Source organism: Oryza brachyantha, chromosome 5 (genome assembly GCF_000231095.2).
Source record: "Oryza brachyantha chromosome 5, ObraRS2, whole genome shotgun sequence".
Classification (NCBI taxonomy): domain Eukaryota; kingdom Viridiplantae; phylum Streptophyta; class Magnoliopsida; order Poales; family Poaceae; genus Oryza; species Oryza brachyantha.
This window is the reverse complement of record NC_023167.2, coordinates 5,127,054-5,149,481: the sequence shown is the minus strand read 5'-3', so window position 1 is coordinate 5,149,481 and position 22,428 is coordinate 5,127,054. Positions and strand designations below refer to the sequence as shown.

General features: G+C 38.7%; 2 protein-coding genes across 4 annotated transcripts; both read left to right on the top strand.

The window, feature by feature from the left end:
• The first annotated feature begins 7,397 nt into the window (after positions 1-7,397).
• Positions 7,398-13,907, top strand: LOC102704423 (S-type anion channel SLAH3-like). Of its 2 annotated transcripts, XM_015837386.2 has the most exons (4): positions 7,398-7,563; positions 11,604-11,788; positions 11,884-12,438; positions 12,537-13,907. In XM_015837386.2, the coding sequence occupies exons 2-4, from the start codon at positions 11,630-11,632 to the stop codon at positions 13,659-13,661; spliced, it is 1,839 nt and encodes a 612-aa protein (XP_015692872.2). In that variant the 5' UTR covers positions 7,398-7,563; positions 11,604-11,629; the 3' UTR covers positions 13,662-13,907. The 2 variants fall into 2 exon arrangements, 1 of the variants encoding a protein (XP_015692872.2); XR_005811884.1 differs by lacking the exons at positions 11,604-11,788; positions 11,884-12,438; positions 12,537-13,907 and adding an exon at positions 7,987-8,200.
• Positions 13,908-16,173: 2,266 nt separating this feature from the next.
• LOC102704147 (ATP-dependent DNA helicase DDX11) lies at positions 16,174-20,805 on the top strand. Of its 2 annotated transcripts, XM_015837377.2 has the most exons (9): positions 16,174-16,365; positions 16,446-16,997; positions 17,080-17,162; positions 17,607-17,960; positions 18,448-18,702; positions 18,774-19,016; positions 19,112-19,333; positions 19,776-20,337; positions 20,409-20,805. In XM_015837377.2, the coding sequence occupies exons 1-9, from the start codon at positions 16,224-16,226 to the stop codon at positions 20,612-20,614; spliced, it is 2,619 nt and encodes an 872-aa protein (XP_015692863.2). In that variant the 5' UTR covers positions 16,174-16,223; the 3' UTR covers positions 20,615-20,805. The 2 variants fall into 2 exon arrangements, with proteins under 2 accessions (XP_015692863.2, XP_040380068.1); XM_040524134.1 differs by lacking the exon at positions 18,448-18,702.
• Positions 20,806-22,428: the final 1,623 nt, after the last annotated feature.

Here is a 22,428-nt window from a genome sequence, read left to right as displayed (position 1 = left end):
ACTATGATTAACCTGCTACCAGGTGACGTTAATAGGAATGTTTCGTTTTAGATAATAATAACAAATGTTTCTAATTACCAAAGGATTGCCTAAATTAAATATTATATCCTCATGGAAGGGGGGTACATTTATATTCAATTATTGAGTTTATTTTAGTTATCCATTTTCACCCTCATATTTTTGCTTATGTTTATAAGCAAAATTTTGAATTTTTCACCTTAAATATAGAGTTGTTTTTGAGATTTTTTGTTCGTATTTTATTTTTCAACCTTGGTATTTAGATTGCTAAGAACACGTATATAAAAGTTTTATTTATAAATTATTTTTTATTTATAAATATTTTGTTTCGGTTTTTTATTAAAAAGTCAAAAGATGGCCTCCCTTACCTCTCAAGAGATAAATGCTAATAATATTCACCATTAAATTATTTATTTGTTATATATTTTTCATCTATCGGTTAAAATGTTTTTGCAGGCCAAATACGATAAGTCTCTCTCCCACGAAGCCGAATGGCTATCCCTAAGTCGAATGGCTATCCCTAGGTCCCATAGGGATAGGTCTATACTTAATTTCCAGAGAAATATAGAAATGGGATATGAAGAGTCTGTTGGAGGTGTTAGATTTTTTAAGATTCAGGTAGTGATAACTGATAATTACAATTTAGAGAGTGAGGATGGAGAGTCTTTTAAAGTGCACATCAATTTAGAGATAAAATGTTTTCATATGAATAGCTAAATTGAGATTTGAAGAGGAAATTTCAGCCATACCCTTGGAGATGCTCTTAGGCTCGTTCACCACACTTTGCCATGTCATACTTCTAGCTTGACATAGTTTGTTAGCGTTGTATTTGGTTCAATATCATAACGATGGTTTGTCATATTTTTTTAGCATCGTGGTCCACCATATGTCATATACTCATTTTTAGCTAAATTCACCGTACTTGTGGCTAGAAATTTGTTGGCCACACTTTTGTGGCTTGTCACAACTCACAATTGACTTAATCTTAGTTACGGTAAACTTAACCACATGCCCTAAATTCTTTCCAAATTTATTTACAAAAAATTTGAAACTTTGGTATGAAAATCTAAATTTATCATATCCGTGGTTCCTACGTAGTAACTCACGGCTGTGGTAGGATTTGAGGCACAATCTCACCAACCATGCATGCATCTAACAGTCCATGCACACTCATATTTTTTTCTTGTACAAGCGAAATCCCCAATCTGCAATGGCATTTGATAATTACTTTTACAGTTATATATCAGCAAATTTATAAAAAAATGTTTGAAAGTAATGTTTTATGAAAACATATGACAATAATACATTTTCATATGGCGTATCTGTATTTTTCTTCTCTTTTGCACATACTCGTAGTAGTTTACAAACTCAATAACACTTTTGGGTTTTAGCAGTAGATACATAATCAAATAGAAGTACCAATACAACCTACAACATGCTGTGGTACATATTTGTGACCATAGGAAACAAAATGACATTTCAAGGCTCGATCTTCCTATGATATTGTAACACCCCCACATAGGTCTAAAATATGTTTGAGTCACCTCATATATCCAATGTATTTCAATCATTATATCATCGAGTTAACATTTTTATGCGAAGCAAGAACAAAAACAGTATAAATATAAAATATAGTATTATATGAACAAGGACTCAATCAACGTGTAGAGTGGAATATGTAAATTTAAGGACTAGGGCATTACATGTACATCGTAACATTATGGTATGCTTAATAGTATTTTTAGATAATAGAAGAATAGTTTTCAATCTCTGCACAAACTAAGACTGCAGATAGCAAATGTTATAAAAAGAAATCTCAGCTGATAGAGTTATGTAACCACAACTTCACCACCATATACATTGTGCTTATTTGTGTATTAGTGATGGGGCAGTACAACGAAAATAATCCAACACACAATTTTTGCATATGGTAAACTAACAGGAACATGCAAGTGAATTTCATCCCTTAATACAGTGTGCCACATAGGTTATATCAATTTCATATTCCATGGATTGGAACACTGATATTATTTTTGCTGGACATTTCGAGAGAGATTCGCAAACAGTGGCAATCCTGTATGTGGCTTCTACCACATTCCAGATTATAAATCCATTTCCAATACAGAATCCGATACCAACATATCTATTGTCAACTCATTTTTGACCCTTTTTTTCACAACAAAACGGAACTAGCAACAAAAAAAACTTATTAGTTAATTGCCATACTCGACTTGTATTCCAAAAACAAATAATAATTCCTGTAACATCTGCCACTTCAATTTATTTTTCCTGAACATTACGTACCATTTCATCAACCCAATGTGATATATAAGAACATAAACTATGTGATCCCAATCTATTATTCAGAGAGACAGCGAAGCATATCAAAAGGCAGAGAACCCACAGCTCTGAAATCTGAAATCATCCCCACGAACAGATACATACAGACCAGTATATATAAGCAGTCGAGAGTTCACGTCGATTTCCATCAGCAGCGTGCGAGTTCATCGGCGCCGGCGTGCATCGGCTGAAGATTTTGGCGGCGAACTGCATCATCAGTCGCTGGGTTTCAGCTAGGTCAGTGATCAGTTCATCTGTCGATCTTTTCTGAACTTTTTTTTCTCCCCTCTCTGGTTGCAGGGTGACATCTGACCCTGTTCTTTTTTGAGAATTGCAATGTTGTTGCATTACTTTAGTCTGATTTTCTTCTTTCAGGCTGTCTTGAGTTTGCAAAATTATTTTACAAAAACATCACATCGATACATACGGTCATATATTTTAGATTCCATCTGAAAACCGTGAGACGAATCTTTTAAGTCTAATTAATCCGTCATTGGCACATATTGGTTATGGTAGCACTTATGGCTAATCACATACTAATTAGGCTCAAAATATTCGTCTCACGGTTTCTCCCATAACTGTGTAATTAGTTTTAATATTTATATATATCTAATACTTTATTTAGATTTCCAAAGATTTGATGTTTTTGGAAAAGTTTTTGGAAACAAAGCCTCAGTCAACGTGTTTACCTGATTGGTTTGTGGGTGGATTGGACTTTTGGTAACCTGTCGTTCTTGCGTGATGGGAGGCGAATAAATTGGAGGAAGAAAAACAGCCATATCGACGTATGTGTGGCAATACCACTGTCACATACTAGTGGGAATAGTACAGGGTAGGAAAACATGGCCTATCGTCCTACTGCTATTATTATGCAGCGCCACTAGATTATATGATTAATCATGTGAAAACTTAATAGATTCATGGTGAAAAGGTGCATTTTATAGCCAGTTTAATATGAGAGATAGGTGTTACTGTAAGTTTATCAATTTTATCCATGTCATCCGCTAGCAGAAGTTTTTCGGACGACAAAGTTCATTCGCGTATGATTAATTAACTTAAAAAATTTTATCTGATTTTTTAAAATAAAGTTATATATAATTCTTAATAAATACATATTTTATAGTTTGGAATCGTGCTCCACCGACTGGGAACCTGATAAGAACGGAGGTAGCATAGATCTATACATTATGTCCAATATTTATTTGTTCAGACTGTGATGATTGTTTGACTTTTTTTGAAAAAAAATCAAACGATATATTTGCGAATGAAAAAATAATTTGGAAATAAAACTTATATATATATATATATATTCTTAGCAATCTAAAAGCAAAGGCTAGAAAATAAACTTTGGTGAAAAAACTCAAAATCAACTCTAAATTTAAGGTTTAAAATTTTAATTTTAGCTTATAAGCATAAGCAGAAGTGAGAAAAAATGATATAAGCACAATCAGAAGTGAAAAGATTAGAGTGCTTGTCTTTCTCTTTATTTCTTTGTGCCTCTATAGAGAGAATTTGCTGTATGCCACAGAAATTATACCCGGTTACTTCTATGCCATGCAAAAAATCAAACTTCCCTCTATGCCATGGATTAATTTTTTCTTCCTTACGTGCCATTGCCGTTAACTTTTCCATCCAACTCCGTTAACTTATTTTGCTTACGTTCCTTCTATGCCACTGCATGCCAAATGACCCAAAACATAGAATTGAAAATTGATATTTTTGAATAAAATTTGAAATTAAGACAGTAGAATTGAAAATTAATATTTTCGAATAAAATTTGAAAAATGATATTTTTAGATAAATTTAAAATGACCCGCAACGTAGAATCAAAAATTTGAAAAATATCAATTTCTCTACTTTGAAGAGTACTAAAGAGGAATATTTGACCTCAGTCTCTGACTATCACACCCTGGGTATCTTTTTTAAACCTTTTGAAAAATTCCAAAAACTAAAATGGTTTTAAATCTCTGAAAAAATTAAACAAGTAAACAAAGTGACAGAAAATATCTGAAAAATTCTAAGTAGGTAAATTGATATTTTTCAAATTTTCAATTATATGTTGCGGGTCATTTCAAATTTATCCAAAAATATCAATTTTCAAATTTTTATTCAAAAATATTAATTTTCAAATTTTATTCGAAAATATCAATTTTCAATTATGCTGCCTTAATTTCAAATTTTATTCAAAAATATCAATTTTCAATTTTATGTTTCGAGTCATTTGGTATGTAGTGGCATAGAAGAAACGTAAGCAAAATAAGTTAACGGAGTTGGATGGAAAACTTAACCACAGTGGCATGTAAGGAAGAAAAAAAATCAAGTGAATAGTATAGAGGGAAGTTTGATTTTTTGCATGACATAGAAGGAACTGGGTATAATTTCAGTGGCATACAGATAATTCTCTCATTTGTATATGGGTTGCATCTTGTATATGTGATTTGTCCTCTCTTTCTATGTGTGTGTTGTTTTTCTTCGCCTTATCATGCAAACTTAAGTGTCATATTTAGAAACGTGCTTAAGAACGAATTTATTATAATTGCTCTAATCATTTCAATGTAATTTTAAGAAAATGCAAGTGCCTACAAGTCATTGATGAGTTGCATAAGAGACCGTGTCAATGCGTTACCACTGGAACGGGAAAGTTGTTTATGAGTACGGCAAAATAACATCCCTCCTGCTACATCCTCCACTAATAAAAAGCGGGGCCATCCACTCATCCAGGCATCCATCCTCTTTCCCCATCACACACCATGTAAAAACTATCACTTTAAAAAGCCAGATAAAAAATCAAGTAATTTCTTTGATAAAACCGTTTATTTTCTCTATGGGCTTATGTAGTTCATCATGGGTTATATGAACATGTTACATTGCACAAATATATTACTAGTATTTTAAACATATAAATCATGCTTGCTCGGTCCAAAAATGTATTGTCTCACTATATTATATAAGCATTTATAGGATGATTCATAATACTATTTATCCTCTCTATCACCTTCTATTCAAAATTATTCATAGTTTATCTTTATCTACTCCCTCCTCTCATACTCACCTCATTTATTAAGGAACAATGTATCACTATAGTATTTTCTTTTTAACCTTAATCTATATTAAATAATCTAAAAATACTTATTGCAGGTAGCGTTATATTTATTAGGAAAAGACTTTGACCAATAATTTCTTAATTAAGATATCATTTACGATTTTGTGTGATACATTAGTACTACATTTTAAAACCATTCTAATAAACTCAATTAATTCACAAGAATTCTACCATAATAGAATAAATGTTGATCCAAGCATTATTCTAGTAAAACATAGTAAAACAAAGTATGGTTTGTCTCATGAAACAGGAGTATCACGTAAAATTATATTAGCGCCGCTATACATATGATGTATGATGATTTTTATACAATTTTTGGCCGCTATACATATGATGTATGATGATTTTTATACAATTTTTGTCCGATGAAATGTTTCTTTCCTAATTGGGCTTTAGAGGTCATGAGTATCATTAAATTTCTCTCTTGCCGTTCGGGACGTTAGGTTTAATTGTAACAGGATCAAAATAAAAGATTGTATGGGTTGCATTTTTTCCATTATATTATCACCGGTAGTGGCACTTGTGCATAGTACTGCAAAGTGTAGTAGATGCAGACAGCGACATTTGCATACTTGCATGCCTAGTTGCCTACGACGCGATGGCAGATAACTTGATACATTGTCCGGGTCGACACTTTCCAATACAACTTGGAAATTTTTTTATTAAATAAACCTTTTTATTAAGTAATTTTATTACTAAATTACTGGGCAAAATTTTTCTAATACTGAACCTTTTGATCACGCCAATGTTGATAGCGTGACAAGACAACGCTGTCACGCAACCTAATCAGCGTGGCATGGCGTGGCATTTTTGCCACGCCAATGTCAGTGGCGTGACAAGACAATGTTCTCACGCCAACGACAATGCGCGTGGCAAGCCATTTCGCCACGTCAATGTTGGTGGTTTGGGCAAAAGGTTCATACGGTAAAAATATTTTTCCCGAAGATTTAGTAATAAAATTATTTTTTAAAAAGATTTAAAAATAAAAAAATCTACAACTTGCTCCCTCCGTCGTGGAGGGACTGTCACTTTGGGATTCAAAATTTGACCCCATAAAAATTTATCACTATAAATTACTACCGTCTCCGTCCCAAATATAACTACATCGTGAATTTTCGTATCCAACATTTGATTTTTCGTCAAATTTAAAAAACCTTTTGGTTTTTATCCAGCTTATCCCCCTTGCTGATTATGAAAAAATTTAAAAATAGTCACTATTCATATTTTATCATCTAATAACCATAAAAATACTAATTATATTTTTTAAATAAGATGAATGATCGAATGTTGAATATAAATAGTAGAAAACTACATTTATTGTACACGGAGGGAGTACTAGTTATATTAACCGTCTCATATTTTACGACTCAACTGTCATCGTGATTCTAATCCAGTCTCACATCATCATTTGGTAAGAAACAACATAATATTTTCTTTAGAACATTAGATTCTACTAAAAAACCTACCTACTATAATAATATTTTGGGGACCAAGGTAATACTTTAGTATTTTGTCCAAACAAAAATATTTATCATTTAGAACAATATTTAATCACAACTTCTAAAATTCTAACAATTAATTATTTCTCAAAATTAATTGGCTTAGTTTAAATGCAAAATAATAAATGGTATACACAAATATTCCTCAAAAGACTTTCTTAAATTTACTCTAACAAAATATTGATCGTTGGAATTTTAAAACGTTAACTAGATCTTGATCTAAACCTGCATGAGGCTAAAATGAAGTTCTTTACTTTTATTAAACCCTTTATTTAATTAAAAGCCTGGTTTTAACCGCGACGAAAACGTGTGTCGCCAGCTCTAGCTAAACTTGGGAACCAAACGTAACGTGACCTGGCTGGGTAGCTAGGCGTGTTTGTATTATTGTATATATATAGCGCCGGTCCTGATTGATCGATCGAGGCGGTACTATCTTAATGTAGCTGCAGGCCTGTGTCCTCCCTGCCACGCTCCACGATGGACAGCCGGACGTCGTCGCCGGAGGCCGTCGTACGTCGTCGTCGCTAGCTACTAACATACATCGATCACCGGCGGCGGCAGTGACTTCCGGTCCTACTGGCTCCTGGCACGGCACACCGGCCGGTACGTGATGCGTATTAGATTATTCTCAATGTAAGTTTTATGGATACGATTAGCTAGAATGACACATCATTTAAATATGTTTGAAACTAGTATAAAACACCCCTCACTCACTGCATAGTTTCATCTATTGTTGTTTTTTAAGTTAAATGCAAGACACAAGGAAACTCATTTCATCTCTCTTTATTAATGTTACATCATCGAAAATGAATACATGGTACCATATTTATGTCCATAAAACTTCCACTCAGAATGTCTTATATACACATGAGATTAATTTCCTCCAAACTCTTGTTGGGTAGAGAGATCGACCGCAAAATTTCCAGGATATGTATGGAGATATATATGGACCAAAAAATCTGGAATTAATTTGGTAAATCTCACGGTGAAATAATCTCCATTGATTCTGTTCATCACCATACACAGGCACAGTGGCTTTGCTCGGTTGACGGATCAGCTCCTATTTTATTAATTAATAATAATAGTGAGATGAAACGACGACGACAAGGACGCCTGCAGGCTCTCCTGTCTTGCACATGTCCACCGCGTGATATGCATGTGTACCTGGCCATGTCCGATTTGGGACATGAGAGTTCGAGGAAATTGCACGTTTGAGCCATCTTTTCTTGTCTACTTTTCACTTTACATCACGGTTAAAATTATCTTTTTTAAAAAAAAATTTGGAAGGAGTAAAAATTTGAAATTTTGCTATTATCTCATTGTGGATCGCCCTATTTTTCTTTCCTAGCTTTATATAGCCTCCTCGCTGCCATGTAGATGTTGAGTTACTAAGGGTTGTTTAGATGGGGCTAAACTTTTTAGTCCCATGTCATATCGGATGTTTAGACATTAATTTAAAGTATTAAATATAGACTAATCAAAAAACTAATTTTATAAATAAGAGGTAATCCGCGAGACGAATTTTTTGAGCCTGATTAATTGATAATTAGCAAATGTTTACAGTAGCATCATATGAACTAATCATGGATTAATTAGGCTCATTAGATTCGTCCCACAAATTAGCCAAGATTATACATGGGTTTTATTTATAAACTACGTTTACTATTTTATTTATAATAAGTGTCTAAACATCTGATATGACTAGGGGCTAAAGTTTAGCCTCTAGAAACAAACACCCCCTAAAACTGATGCGTTTAGAATGGTTGATGCACTGGAAAAAAAATGTTTCAGATGGTTCAACGTAAAACCATGATATATTTATCCGGACTAAAGTAAAAAGATATGTTAAAGATAGTCAAATGTGAAACAAGGAAATAAACAGTTGTCCGATATACAATTTACTCTTTATATAATTATATTATAATTAATTAATTAAGCCCAACATTTCATTCTCTTTTTTTTCCAACCGAACTAGCCTAGCATTTTATTAAGCATTACTGTCGTTGTTATTCCATATTTTCAAATGGATTGGAAAAATCATATAGGCTTGCAATTAGGTATTTTTCTGTCTTGCCATGAGCAGATAAGCTTGCAATTAGGCCGGCCGTTAGCGCTTGGCGCCTTGTTTCGTACAGAAGTACAAGAATTGGTTAGACAACAGAGTAGCAGAGATAAAGAGCACTTCTATGCATATATGCAGTGCATTTCACCTAGACAGAATGTGCACATATCAAGAAACGTATTATAGCAGGTACAATAGCAGGCTATAAGCTAGTTATACGTATATTTTAAAGAGATAAGAGGAACAGAGAAGAGAGGTATGCTACTAATTTATAGTCAGCTGCACACGGGCTCTAAGATAACATGTATGTATGACATGTAGGATCATATATTGATGTTTTGTAGGTAACTATTGTATGAATTGGTTATTAAATTGACTATAGATAAATTAGAGCTAGTAATTGGCTATACTATTGAACTTGCTCTTAGAGCAAGGTTAAACAAGCTAGCTGATAGCTTAAAAAATTCATATCATCAAGGATAACATAGAGTTAATTTATACAATAGCTAAAAAAATTCTACGTCATTAATACATGAGTCATGTTCTAGTTCCATACATATAGTGCCCTGAAGTCTGTGTTGTAGCTCGCTATAAATCCATAGCCCATTTTTTCTCTTCTTCACATAATTATAAATATGTTATGGTAACTTTTAGAGCTTGCTTATGTCTTTTATTATACTCGCTCTTAGGATAAGTTTGCTAGTGAGTGAGAAGTAGTTGAATAAGATGATAATGTAAAATGAGGTATGTCATTAGTTAATGATAAATTAAGTTAGAACTATTGTAAATATGAAAAATGGATTAATATAATTTTTAAACCAAAATTTAGATAGATTTTTTAAAAACATATCATTTTATATAGTTCGGAAAACGTGCTTACTTATAAAAACGAGGATGTTTCATTTCTTTTTGCTAGAAGAACGAATGCAAGCTTAGTTATTACATGTTGAAAGAGGTGGAGAGTGGAGACAAGCCGGTTGTTTGATTGGTGATTAATGTTATCACACATTCACACCATACTTCGAAAAAGATACGGCATGCCACACAAAATACTGCAGAGTTTGACAATAAATTGAGGGTTTAACACCTTAGATCCAAGTAATACTCAACCAAACGCTACACTAACTAACAAAGGTGTGACATACTCCCTCCGTCCCTAAATATTTGACGCTGTTAACTTTTTTTTTATACATGTTTAACCATTAGTCTTATTTAAGAAAATTACATAATTAATAATTATTTTTATATCATTGTATTTATTGTTAAATATACTTTTATGCATATATATAGCTTTACATGTTTTAGAAAAATTGAATAAGACAAATAGTCAAATGTGTATAAAAAAATTAATGGTGCGTCAAATATTTAGGAACAGAGGTAGTAAATCACATTTGTAACATCAACCAAATGATATGCTATCAAAATATGATATAAATAAGGCTTAAAGTGATAATCTTTGGCGGCCAAACCAAGCAGGTCCTTAATAACGGTGAGAAACATGATATGAGAGTGGATAAATATATTGTGGAAACTATGCAAAAACTTGTGTAAACCACGATCCAAAGGTTATCTAAAATCACATAAAAATCACTTACGTAGATAAGATGATGATGAATAATCGTGTAAAAAATCTTATCCAAATCGACTTTATTTGTGAGAAATAAAATTAACAAATTTCTTTACTAGAAAACAGTTTTGTCGATTTATTTGAAATTTGTATTTTTTTTGTCACAAATGAGGTCGTATTTAGACAAAAAAATTATCACCTGACACCTGGTACGAGGCCCATGACCGCCAGGTAGTACATGGCAAGTGGCACTTGTCCACCGATCATCATTTTGCCGGCGCCTTTTACCATCCACGAGGAATGCTAATAATATAGTCAATAAGTCGGCTATCCTTTTATAGTTTCTTTTATAGCTCACTCAGTTCTCCATCCTTAATATAGGATCCACATGTCTCTCATATGATGTCTTGGTTCTTATGTCTGAGCTGACTATAAGCTTATAGCTAACTTCTTCTCTCTCCTACTTTCTCTTTTTCATATCAGCATTTAGCTGGTTTATAACCCGCTATTATACTTGCTCTAAAAAGGCTGCACAGCTGATCGATTGCACGTGCTATGCTCTGCGGCTCTGCCTCTCTTCTTCAATTCGCCATTGCCGTTCCAGGATGCCTCGTCTCTCGTCGTCAGAATGATTCTCACTTCCCAATCGATCTCCTGCCTTTTGGATGAAATTTCTCCAGTTTCCGGACAAAATCTGTTGATCTGACTTGTCATCAAAATCGGTGGACAAGACAAGATAGTTTTTGGTGCTGGTAACCTTCCAGATAATTTGCTGTTTTTTTTATTTGCTCTGACCTGTTTTTTTTTTTTGCATTGTATAAAAATCTATACTCTTGGGAGAAAAGGTGGTCGTCATTTTTTTTTTTGCGAAAAGGGTAATCACATTTCATTTGTTTGGTTAAAGTTGTTTAGTGCATTACGAGTGTGTTTTTTTAACTATGTTTCGTCTTTTTTTTAAAAAAAAAACTCATTTGTTAGCTCTCACACTGTTACATGTGTATATGGTGCGTGTAGTGTCCTGGTAGGGAGTGAAGTGAACCATGGAGGCCAACGGCAGCAAGCCCGGCGGCGAGGTGCCGTCGCTTCTCGCCGACGTTGAGGTCTCCAACCTCGCCGGCTTCGATGTCATGGCCCCGACCACGGCGCCTCAACCCAGCCCGCGTCCTCTGCTGCACACCAACACGGCGGCGCGCCCACGGGTGAGCCACCCTGGGTTGCTGTGCTCTGCTCTGCTGTGCTGCCATGGTGATCGGAGGTGGGGGTGTTGCTGACTGTTTGCTCCGTTGCAAAGCAGGTGCCGCCGCTGGACCGCGTGCCGCGGCGCGGCGGCGAGGTGGCCGTCCCGACGCTCGGCTCGCCGCACCAGCCGCCGGGGTTCCGGTCGGTGCAGCCCGTGTCCGTCAGCCTGCCGGCGTCGCCGAGCGGCTTCGGCGCGCCGGTACCCGTGGGCGGCGGCGGCGACTCGGACGTCGTCGACCTCCGGAGGCAGGCCATGGCGAACGCGGCGCGGGAGCCGCAGCACTCGCCGGGGTCGCAGGCGAAGGCCGGCAACGGCGTGCGATACGTGCAGCCGGAGAATAGGATGTTCCGGTCGCAGCCGATCCCCGGTGGGCAGCCGTCGCGCACCGTGACGCGCGGCCGCGCCATGAGCAGGGACAAGCGCTACGACTCGTTCAAGACGTGGTCCGGGAAGCTCGAGCGGCAGATCACACACCTCGCCGGCGTCGGCCCGGAGACCCCCGCAGAGAAGGACGGCGACGAAGCCATCGGCAGCCACCGCACCTTCTCCCTGCCCAAGGTTGATCGCTTCTTCGCCGCGCTGGAAGGCCCCGAGCTGGACCAGCTCAAGGTAAGTGAAAAAAAAAAAAAACCATTTCTTCAGTTCATCTGCGCATCGATCCACCATTGTTGTCACGTTGAGGTCAAGCGCATCCTCCATGGCTGCAGTCGGAGGAGGAGCTGGTGCTGCCGTCCGACAAGACGTGGCCGTTCTTGCTCCGGTTCCCGGTGTCAGCGTTCGGTATCTGTCTCGGCGTGAGCAGCCAGGCGATCCTGTGGAAGACGATCGCGACGTCGGCGCCGACGACGTTCCTGCACGTCACCACCAAGGTCAACCTGGTGCTGTGGTGCGTCTCGGTGGCGCTCATGTGCGCCATCTCGGCCATCTACGGCGCCAAGGTGGCGTTCTTCTTCGAGGCCGTCCGCCGCGAGTACTACCACCCCATCAGGGTCAACTTCTTCTTCGCGCCATGGATCGCTTGCCTCTTCCTGGCCATCGGCGTGCCGCCCTCCGTCGTCGCGACGACGCTGCCGCAGTGGCTCTGGTACGCGCTCATGGCGCCCGTGCTGTGCCTGGAGCTCAAGATCTACGGGCAGTGGATGTCCGGCGGGCAGAGGCGGCTGTCCAAGGTGGCGAACCCGTCGAACCACTTGTCCGTCGTCGGGAACTTCGTCGGCGCGCTGCTGGGCGCGTCGATGGGACTCAGGGAGGGCCCCGTCTTCTTCTTCGCCGTCGGGCTGGCGCACTACGGCGTGCTGTTCGTGACGCTGTACCAGCGGCTGCCGACGAACGAGACGCTGCCCAAGGAGCTGCACCCGGTGTTCTTCCTGTTCGTGGCGGCGCCGAGCGTGGCGTCCATGGCGTGGGCCAGGATCACCGGCGAGTTCGGCCTCGGGTCCAGGCTCGCCTACTTCGTCGCCGTGTTCCTGTACGCGTCGCTCGCCGTGCGGATCAACTTCTTCCGCGGGTTCAGGTTCTCTCTGGCGTGGTGGGCCTACACCTTCCCGATGACCGGCGCCGCCATCGCCTCCATCCGCTACTCGACGGAGGTGGACAACGCCTTCACCAAGGCGGTCTGCGTCGCGCTCTCCGCGGTGGCCACGCTCACCGTCACGGGGCTCTTCGCCACCACCATGGTGCACGCCTTCGTGCTCCGCAACCTCTTCCCCAATGACATCGCCATCGCCATCACCGACGGGCAGGGCATGAGCCCCATCAAGGAGCTGCACGAGATGCGCGGCGACGGCGACGGTGACGATGACATTGAGACCGGTGCGGCCACCGATCAGTAGAAAAGCTTGAGCTGTTTGTGAGATGACAGGATTGGATTCTTGAATTGCTTGGCGGCATTGCCAGGGTGTGATGCATGATAGTGCAACCACATGTATCCTATGGAGATGAAGAGTTCTTGAATTAGAGCAACAATGTTTTGTACATTACGTATCTCATTAGATATTGTTCTAGCAGATGTTTTGTACATTAGTATCCAATATGTTCTTTAGTATTACTGTTCACTGTATCATTTTTTTTAAATCAATTTTACGGTCCTTGAATAGGTAAGTACCAAAATTTTGGTGTAAAATTTGGGTTTACACTGAAATTTTGGTACCTCCTGATATATTCTCAAGTATTATAAAATTGCTTTTTTTTCCTTACAATAAAGTTCATTTCATATGCTTGAGCATTTAATGCAAAAAAGATTATCACCTCTTACATGTCCCTGCTACATAAACCATGATAACGCCCGCTAATACGTGCAATTGAAACTAGCATCAATGATGCATTTTTCACCCTCCCAACCCCTCCCATCTAGTCAAAAATTAAAAACCAACATTTATAATATATTATATTATTGGTGTTGATTCTCTTAGAAACTAACACCAATAGTATTACTAGATGTTCTAGAAAAAAAATACACCTATAATATATTATTGGTATTTATTTGAAAAAACCGACAGCAACACACGTGGAATCGAGCCGATCGATCCTTAAGCTTATCCTCGTCTTTTGGCAAATCTATTCTCCGCCTATCGACTCTCATCCTCTGTGTCATATCTCATCCCATCCTTAGCTTCCCACTAGTTCTCTCTTGTGTCGCCAATGGCATTCATGTCTGCCTTCAACCTCTTCATCCTTTCTCTGCCAGCCCGCCCCACACCTCCCTTCTTCCATGTCGATGATAATTCCTCTACCTCATTTGCCGCGACATTGGTGATGTACCAGTAGCTTCGCCTAAAGTAGTTGGCAGCATCAAGGGAGGCACCGTAGGGGCACATGCCAGTCTACATCAGCAAGGAGGGTGACCCCATGGAGCGTTCGTAATGCGGGCCGAGGTATTTGGATCCATGACTTTTGTAGCACCGTTTAAGTGTGACGCCCTTAATTATGCAGTGTGGCCACCCCGGGGTGCTTCGCGTCCACTGCCCATCGCTGACTTTCACCACATCCTCCTCCTCCAACGATTGTTTAGTATTTTTTAATGATTTTTCTTATTAAATTATTTACTTTTAAATATTCAAATGAATAACCAAACAATGAAATTGCACTTGGTTTTTTTTAAAATTTATAGTCTGCAATATAAATATATAGAAAACTTTCAGTTGCATGTTTTCATATAGTAGGTCCATTGCAAAAGTAATGTTATTCCAAGTAGAAAAGAGCATTTTATACATCTTACAAAATATATTTTCTATAGGAAAATTTTCCACTATATAGCTGGCAAAGAATTATCTAGATTATAAATATTGTGTGGAATAAGTGATACTTTAAAGCATTTTTCAGCTCTAAAACACTTTCATATCATATAAAAACCAAATCTGGTCAGCCTATGAAAGTGAATGGTATGTGATAATGGTACAGAATGTTTAGGGGTGTCTCACTTTGAAGTTTATTAAGCATACTAACGTGATAATTTAGGTGTGGTAATTAACGGAATACTGGATCCAAAAGAGATAGGGTCAAATTCATAGTTCTTTTTTAGCTTAAGATAAATAAGGGGTGAAATGAGGTATGAAATAACCCATATGTCCTGATCTATTAACACCCTGTGATATAACAACTCTCAATACCCTCACCCTCTTCTTGATCGTGGTATAATTTCACATGCGAGTAGCACAACACGTACCACACAATATTTTGAGAAGGCTCTGGTTCTTCTAAATAATACCCCTCTAGTTTTCTTAATTAATGCATTAGTTTTTAGATCTATATTTAACCATTCATCTTATACAAAATTTCATATAAATATGTAAAATTACAAATTATGCTTAAAATTTTTAATGATAAAACAAATCACACTAAAATAATTAATAATCATATAAAAATTTTAAATAATACAAATGATACGCAGAAGTGAATACTGTTAATAAGGGCATGTTTGAGTGAGCTTCTCCCAGCTGCAGCTTTCCCAAAGGCTACTTCTGCCAGAAGCTGGCCCAAACAGTCCATAACTTCTGAGAATCTGTAGTTACAGATTCTAGAAAATAAACTAGGAAGCCAGAAGCTGGAGCAGCTGACTTTTCAGGACTCTCAAAATCTAAAACTCCCGAGACAGACCTCGAATATCGGAGTTTGAATCAAATTGGCACTTTCAGTTTTTCCGATTTTCGGAGGCTCAGCTGGGCCTCCTTAGCTCCTCACCCATCTAGCCCACTACTTTCAAAGCCCACAGCCCAAAAAGCAATGTAGTTTGACGGTCCAACAACCGGTATCACGAATCTTAAAGCGCCAAACCCCCCACACCTCGCCCTCCCTCTCTCTCACCCTGTCCCCGTCTCGCCGACGGCCGCGAGCGCGGGAAAAAACCCAATCACCACCGCCGCTGCGCCCGGAGGCCGGAGCAAAAGGGGGGCGAAATGCCGGCGCTGCCGCCGCCGCGGAGAGACTTCCCGGCGTTCCCGTTCGCGCCGTACCCGATCCAGTCGGACTTCATGTCCTTCCTCTACGGCGCCCTCTCCTCCGGCCCCGGCGCGCTCGCCCTCCTCGAGAGCCCCACCGGTGAGAGATCACCGCCGCCGCCGCTTCTCCGTTTGCCTCGCCCTTCTCCGGACTGCTGACAGCTACCCGCTTCCCCGCAGGCACCGGGAAGACCCTCAGCATCATCTGCAGCGCGCTCCAGTGGCTCGTGGACCACCGCGACGCCGCCGCCGCCGCCCGGGGCTCCACCACCGCCGCTGCAGCCGGCGACGGAGTAGGAGACGATGACGATCCTGACTGGATGCGGGAGTTCACGCCTCTACCCCCGGAGAAGCCTAGCACAAAGAAGGCCAAGCCTCCCGCCGTGGCGCGGGGCAAGGCGCCGAGGAAGGCGGCAGGTCCGGAGAAATCCGAGGGGTTCGGGGAGGGGGAAGACGAGGAGTTCTTGCTCGAGGAGTACGAGAGTGACGGCGAGGACGGCATGAGGTGGGAGGCGGGGAAGCGGCCGCATCGTGGTGGTGGTGGTGGTAGTAGCAGTAGCGAGAGCGAGGAGGACGGGGAAGAGGAGGAGGAGGTGACTCCCAAGGTGTACTTCACTAGCCGCACTCACTCGCAGCTATCTCAGTTCGTAGGAGAGCTCAAGAAGACGGAATTCGGACGGCGGCTCAGGACAGTGTGCTTGGGATCCAGGAAGAATTTGTGCACCAACAAGGGTGAGGGGCATGTGTGATTCCCTTCTGTTCTTTTGGTAGTGGGGTAATTGGTTGTGCTGATTTTTGGTGCATTTGTGTGCAGATGTTCTGAAGCTGGGGAGCGCAAACCGGATCAATGAGAGGTGCCTGGAGCTGCAGAAGACCAAGAAGAGCAGCAAAGCTAAGGTCTGCCAATTTTGTTTTGGAATGTTTGTCCATCAGCCTGTGCAGTTCAAGCCTTACAAGAAAACAAATCACCTGTCAATTTTGTAGCTGAATTTATTGCTTGGCAATAGGCATTCTGATGTGACTTGCAGGTCTGATTGCTATTACGCCTCGACCTTGATTTCTTTGATGCCCTCCAATCTTAACTTAACTTTGTCTCTTGATGTTTTGCTAGTAACACACTATAAATTTACATTGTGTATTCCACTTCCACAGGACATTACACCTAGTGCGCTTGTAGTTATTTTTACACCACTATATACTCTTTTCTTAGTATTTACTATTTAAGCAGTTTGTATCATACTTACAATTGCAGAAGAGTACTTGTTTTAAAAAACCAACAACATGCTGCAAGTATCAGTAAGTCAATAAGTACTAATGAGTGAAGTGACTTTGAATATGCAGGTTGAGGGTGATTACAGAAAGGTGTGCCAATCAAAGACCTCTTGTAGGTGCCCGATGATACGAAAGAGGAGTCTTCAGAAAGAATTCAAAAGTGAAGTGTCAGAGCAAGGTGCATTGGACATTGAGGATCTGGCGCAATTAGGGAAGAAGATTGGAACATGTCCGTACTACGGTGCACGTGACTTGGTCCGCACAGCTGACCTAGTCGTCCTTCCTTATCAGTCTTTGCTGCTCAAGTCTGCTAGAGAATCGCTTGGCCTTAATCTAAAGAATAGTGTTGTCATAATAGATGAAGCTCACAATTTAGCAGACTCTCTCACTAGCATGTACAACTCAAGGATCACATCTTCTCAGGTAACATTAACTTTTCCCTCTCAATATGGCTCAGTATTGCATCTTTTTGGTACTATTAATTATAATTGTTTTTCTTGTACTTCTGTCCAAGTCCTTTTATTTAATTATCCCTACTACATGTCTTCATAATCTTGTCCTTAATGCGCATCTCATAATGTTGTCCTGACTATAAGACTGAGATATTGGAATGCTCAGCATATGCAGAGGTATAACTGTATGTAGACTTCTTTTTTATTTTGCTGGTGTGTTACAGCACACATTAAGATCATGAAAAAGATATTCTCCTGATTCATGTTTTATTTAGAAATTCGTCATAAAAAAAAATCTGCTCCTTCTGAAATGAGCTTCAGCGGTGGTTTCCTTTTGATCTTAATTTGGGCTGTAGGATTCTACCATTATGTTCTGTTAACAAAGTTCCAATTGTGGTTTACTTCAACTTTAGAGCTACCTTCATTTTCACATTCTTATTTTCTTGTTGAATTGATAGTTGAAGGCAATTCTTTCCCACCTGGAGGCATATCTCAATAGATTTCAAAGTGTTTTGGGAGCTGGGAATCGACGGTACATCCAAACATTGACTGTTTTAGTATGGTCGTTTCTACAAGTTCTGACAAACAACAAAGATGACGCCTGCTCTATGACTTCTATGACTATAAACCAATTCTTATTCTCCCTTGATATCGATAACATAAATATAGTAAAACTTTGCCAGTATGTGAAGGAAAGCAATATAATTCACAAGGTGAAATATTTCTTGCGCCACATGTCCATTCCACCATGCAGTGTCTAGATCAGTTGACAGTTGACTTGCAGGTAAGTGGATATGCGAACAAATTAATCATCAATCAAGATGGCATGAATCATTCAAGTCACCAGCAGCAATATGATGAAGGAAAGAGTATAGCAAGCTTTCAGACATTGGCTGATTTTTTGCGCTCCCTATTGAACTGCAATGATAATGGAAGAATCATAGTTGCAAGGAAAAAGTTCAGCGGACAACCTGAAGATGCATATCTTAAATTTGTGATGCTTAGTGCAGATAAAATCTTTTCAGAGGTGCTGTAAGTTGTAAACTTGCTTTGCATGTGACATGAGTATATGTCTAATTTACATAACATGTATAATTTGTCAATCTTACTTTCCTTGTTCAGGTTACATATGATGCGCATGCTGTCATTCTGGCTGGTGGTACCCTCCAGCCTATTGAAGAAACAAGGCTACGCTTATTTCCAAGCTTTTCTCCTAGTGATATAAAATTCTTCACATGCAACCATATCGTTCCTCCAGAGAGTATTCTTCCTATAGCTGTTACACGTGGGCCATCAGGCATGACCTTTGATTTCAGCTACACTTCAAGGAGTTCTCTTCCCATGGTTGGTACTCTAACATATAAGTTAAATTGGATGCTATATGGTTAGTACTGCAGTTAGCTATTCCTTTCCAAATATGTGAGTTTTGAATCATCAAAGCACAAATATTTTGAACCTAATGTCAATTGTAGTAGACTTGTTCGCTCCTTGTATGATTTACCATTTGTGTACTGAAAATACAAATCAGTGTCATAATGCATTTGCAGGTTCATGCCCATGTAATCCTATTGCTGTAGAAATAATGTATATTTTTAAACAAATATACCATAGGTTCTAAACTTAAATAATATTAAAAAATAAATTATCTTCAAGTTTTCAAAATAGCATGCTCTGTCATGTTAATTGCATTTGTATGTGCTGTGGTATTGACTTTTTTTTTTGTCGTGTGCTCTATTCAAGAGCATGTCATCTTGGTGCTTCTATTCTTATTTTTCCATCTGTACAGATCGAAGAGCTTGGCCGCTTTCTTTGCAATGTAGTGACAATAGTGCCTGAAGGGGTGGTAATGTTTTTCGCTTCCTATGAATATGAAAGATGCGTTTATGATGCATGGCAATCTTCAGGCATGATTTCCAAGATTTCTAAGAAGAAATATGTCTTTAGAGAGCCAAAAAACAGTGTTGATGTCGAAACGACGCTCAATGAATACAAGGAGGCAATCCAGTCCTGTAACAATTGTTCGCGAGATACAGGAATCACTGGGGCACTTCTGTTGGCTGTTGTTGGTGGGAAAATTTCTGAAGGCATAAACTTCAGTGATGGGATGGGCCGTTGTGTTGTAATGGTTGGGTTGCCTTACCCAAGTCCATCTGATGTGGAGCTGACAGAGACCATAAAGCATATAGAAAATATTTCTAACTCAGTTTTGGTTGGAGATGATAACTCAAGCAGCAAATATGATGATGAATGCAAACTTCAGCCTGGTTTTGATATATTAAGAAAGTGCAACAAGGGTGGACGAGAGTACTATGAGAACTTATGCATGAAAGCTGTGAATCAATCTATTGGTAAATTACTTCATTTGAACATTTAACATACTTGACTGAAGTTCTTATATGATGACATATTTTCATTGCAGGCAGGGCAATCAGGCATGTAAATGATTATGCTGCAATGCTATTGGTTGACTCACGTTATGCCCATAATTCATCAAACAAGAATTCCTCTTGCCCTACTGACAAACTACCCCAATGGATAAAGACAAGACTTACTCGTGCTCAAAATTACGGAGAGGTTCATAGATTGTTGCACCAGTTCTTCAAACTCAATAAACAAATCCATTGAATAATTTACATGTCATACAATACGAGAACAGTTGATAAAGCAAACATATACAAGTATGTTAATGTGGGCTGCCACTGATGATTGAGGTACTAAGATTTCCTAGATTCAGTTAGCACTAAGAATCCCATGCTATTCATTTATAGTTGTGCTTCAATTTTGCTATAACAGAACTGTTATGTTTTAAAAAATTAGATAATTGTCCTTCCATCCATTACATAACTTAGCACTAACTTCATAGATGTATTTGAATTTGCATATTTTCTCTCCTCTAGTACTTTTGCTGTATTTTTTTTGTGTCAATGATTCAATCTGACTCGTGAAGTACTATGAAAGCATGAAAGAACTCAAAATATCAAAACGGTTGATTCCTAGGCCTTTTATTATCACAATGCTTCAGAATTTATTTGCATCTTGTTTAGAAGTGCACGCCAGTACATTTCAAAAACTTGATGCAAACTACGTACCCACGTGTGGTTTCTGTCATCAACATTGAGGAAAAACTCATTTGGCCAACCTCTTTTCTTTTTTTTTTGCCTGCTGGGATAATGGAGAAATCTGCCCAACTTCAGTATCCCAGTTATGAGAGCAGTTATGTCTGTTCTTCTAATTTTGTCCCCAAAAATTGTTACAAAAATAATAAGAAAACTGGGAAAATTAAATTAAAATGTTATATAGGATTGCTGATGATCTGAATTTAATGGTTCTTAGTTTAGACCATTGTATTTCTACAGAGTAGAAGGTTTGTCTGAAATGATACATTAAGATCAGGCGGTGTTTATCACATTTTTCTTTGCGCCACATGATACTTGCAGTCAGGCAGCCAATACTCTTTATATTTATCATCAAAATACAATTTTTTTTGTATGTAGAATTAAAATACAGTTACACGGTTTATTTTGCTGATTTTCTGACATACTTCAATGCTTCTACCAATGCATCACTTCTTCATGTTTTATGCTATCCGCATAGCTGCATTCTATATGTCTGAAATGAGAGCATTATACATTTTAATTCCTGCAATTTATAATTTCAATGAAGGTAAACTCACAGTCTAGATCGATGATTTCATCTTAGCTAGGTTATGCTCTTATTAGTAATAAATGTCAAACTGCTTTTCTAGTGTTTTGGCTGTGTGCATCTTAGCTATGCAGAGGTAAGGAGTTGTCTTGGTGTGGTTGTATCTTATCTGAGGTCAATAAATTTCCTTTCTAAAAGATAATACAAATTTTAGAAAAATATTTTACTGCAGGTTTGTAATTTTAGTACAATTATATGAAAAAGTTGAACAAATGGAAGCTGTAATAATTGCAGAGCCTTGTTATTTCCGTCCAGCTAGGTTTGGTTACCTTGATATAGCTGGTTTTTTTTTTCACTGTAATGATTCTTTATGGTCTAATGCTTTCTCAGTATTCAGGAGGCTTGTTAAAGATACCGAGTTTCACTGTGCAGAGCATGTTTGGGGTTGATGATGAGTTGTAAAACTGATCTGAATGCATTTGCTAGCTGAATTGATAAGATGCAACTTCATGTAGGTATATTTTAGATTAGAATATTTTGTGGACACGGTTTGTTCATAAGTTATGAAATTATATGCTACTGCATTTAACTACCGTTGGCCTAGGAACTGCTAAGTTTGTCCGAGGTACCCTTAGAATGATTTTGAGCAGCTGGTTGCTTTACATCTAATAGTATGATTCAATTATATTGCATTCATCCAGTAGTTGTGTAGTAGAGAGGTGAAATTGGAATTTAAATATAAACAACATGACATATTTGTAATCATATGTCATGTTACAACAGATGAATGGGGTTAA

Excerpts from the sequence above, each read along its gene's own strand:
- LOC102704423 (XM_015837386.2), top strand. The coding sequence starts at position 11,630 with ATGGAGGCCAACGGCAGCAAGCCCGGCGGCGAGGTGCCGTCGCTTCTC. Across the intron at positions 11,789-11,883 it reads ACACGGCGGCGCGCCCACGG|GTGCCGCCGCTGGACCGCGT; the intron begins GTGAGCCACCCT and ends GTTGCAAAGCAG. Across the intron at positions 12,439-12,536 it reads CCGAGCTGGACCAGCTCAAG|TCGGAGGAGGAGCTGGTGCT; the intron begins GTAAGTGAAAAA and ends CCATGGCTGCAG.
- LOC102704147 (XM_015837377.2), top strand. The coding sequence starts at position 16,224 with ATGCCGGCGCTGCCGCCGCCGCGGAGAGACTTCCCGGCGTTCCCGTTC. Across the intron at positions 19,017-19,111 it reads CAGATAAAATCTTTTCAGAG|GTTACATATGATGCGCATGC; the intron begins GTGCTGTAAGTT and ends TTCCTTGTTCAG. Across the intron at positions 19,334-19,775 it reads CAAGGAGTTCTCTTCCCATG|ATCGAAGAGCTTGGCCGCTT; the intron begins GTTGGTACTCTA and ends CCATCTGTACAG.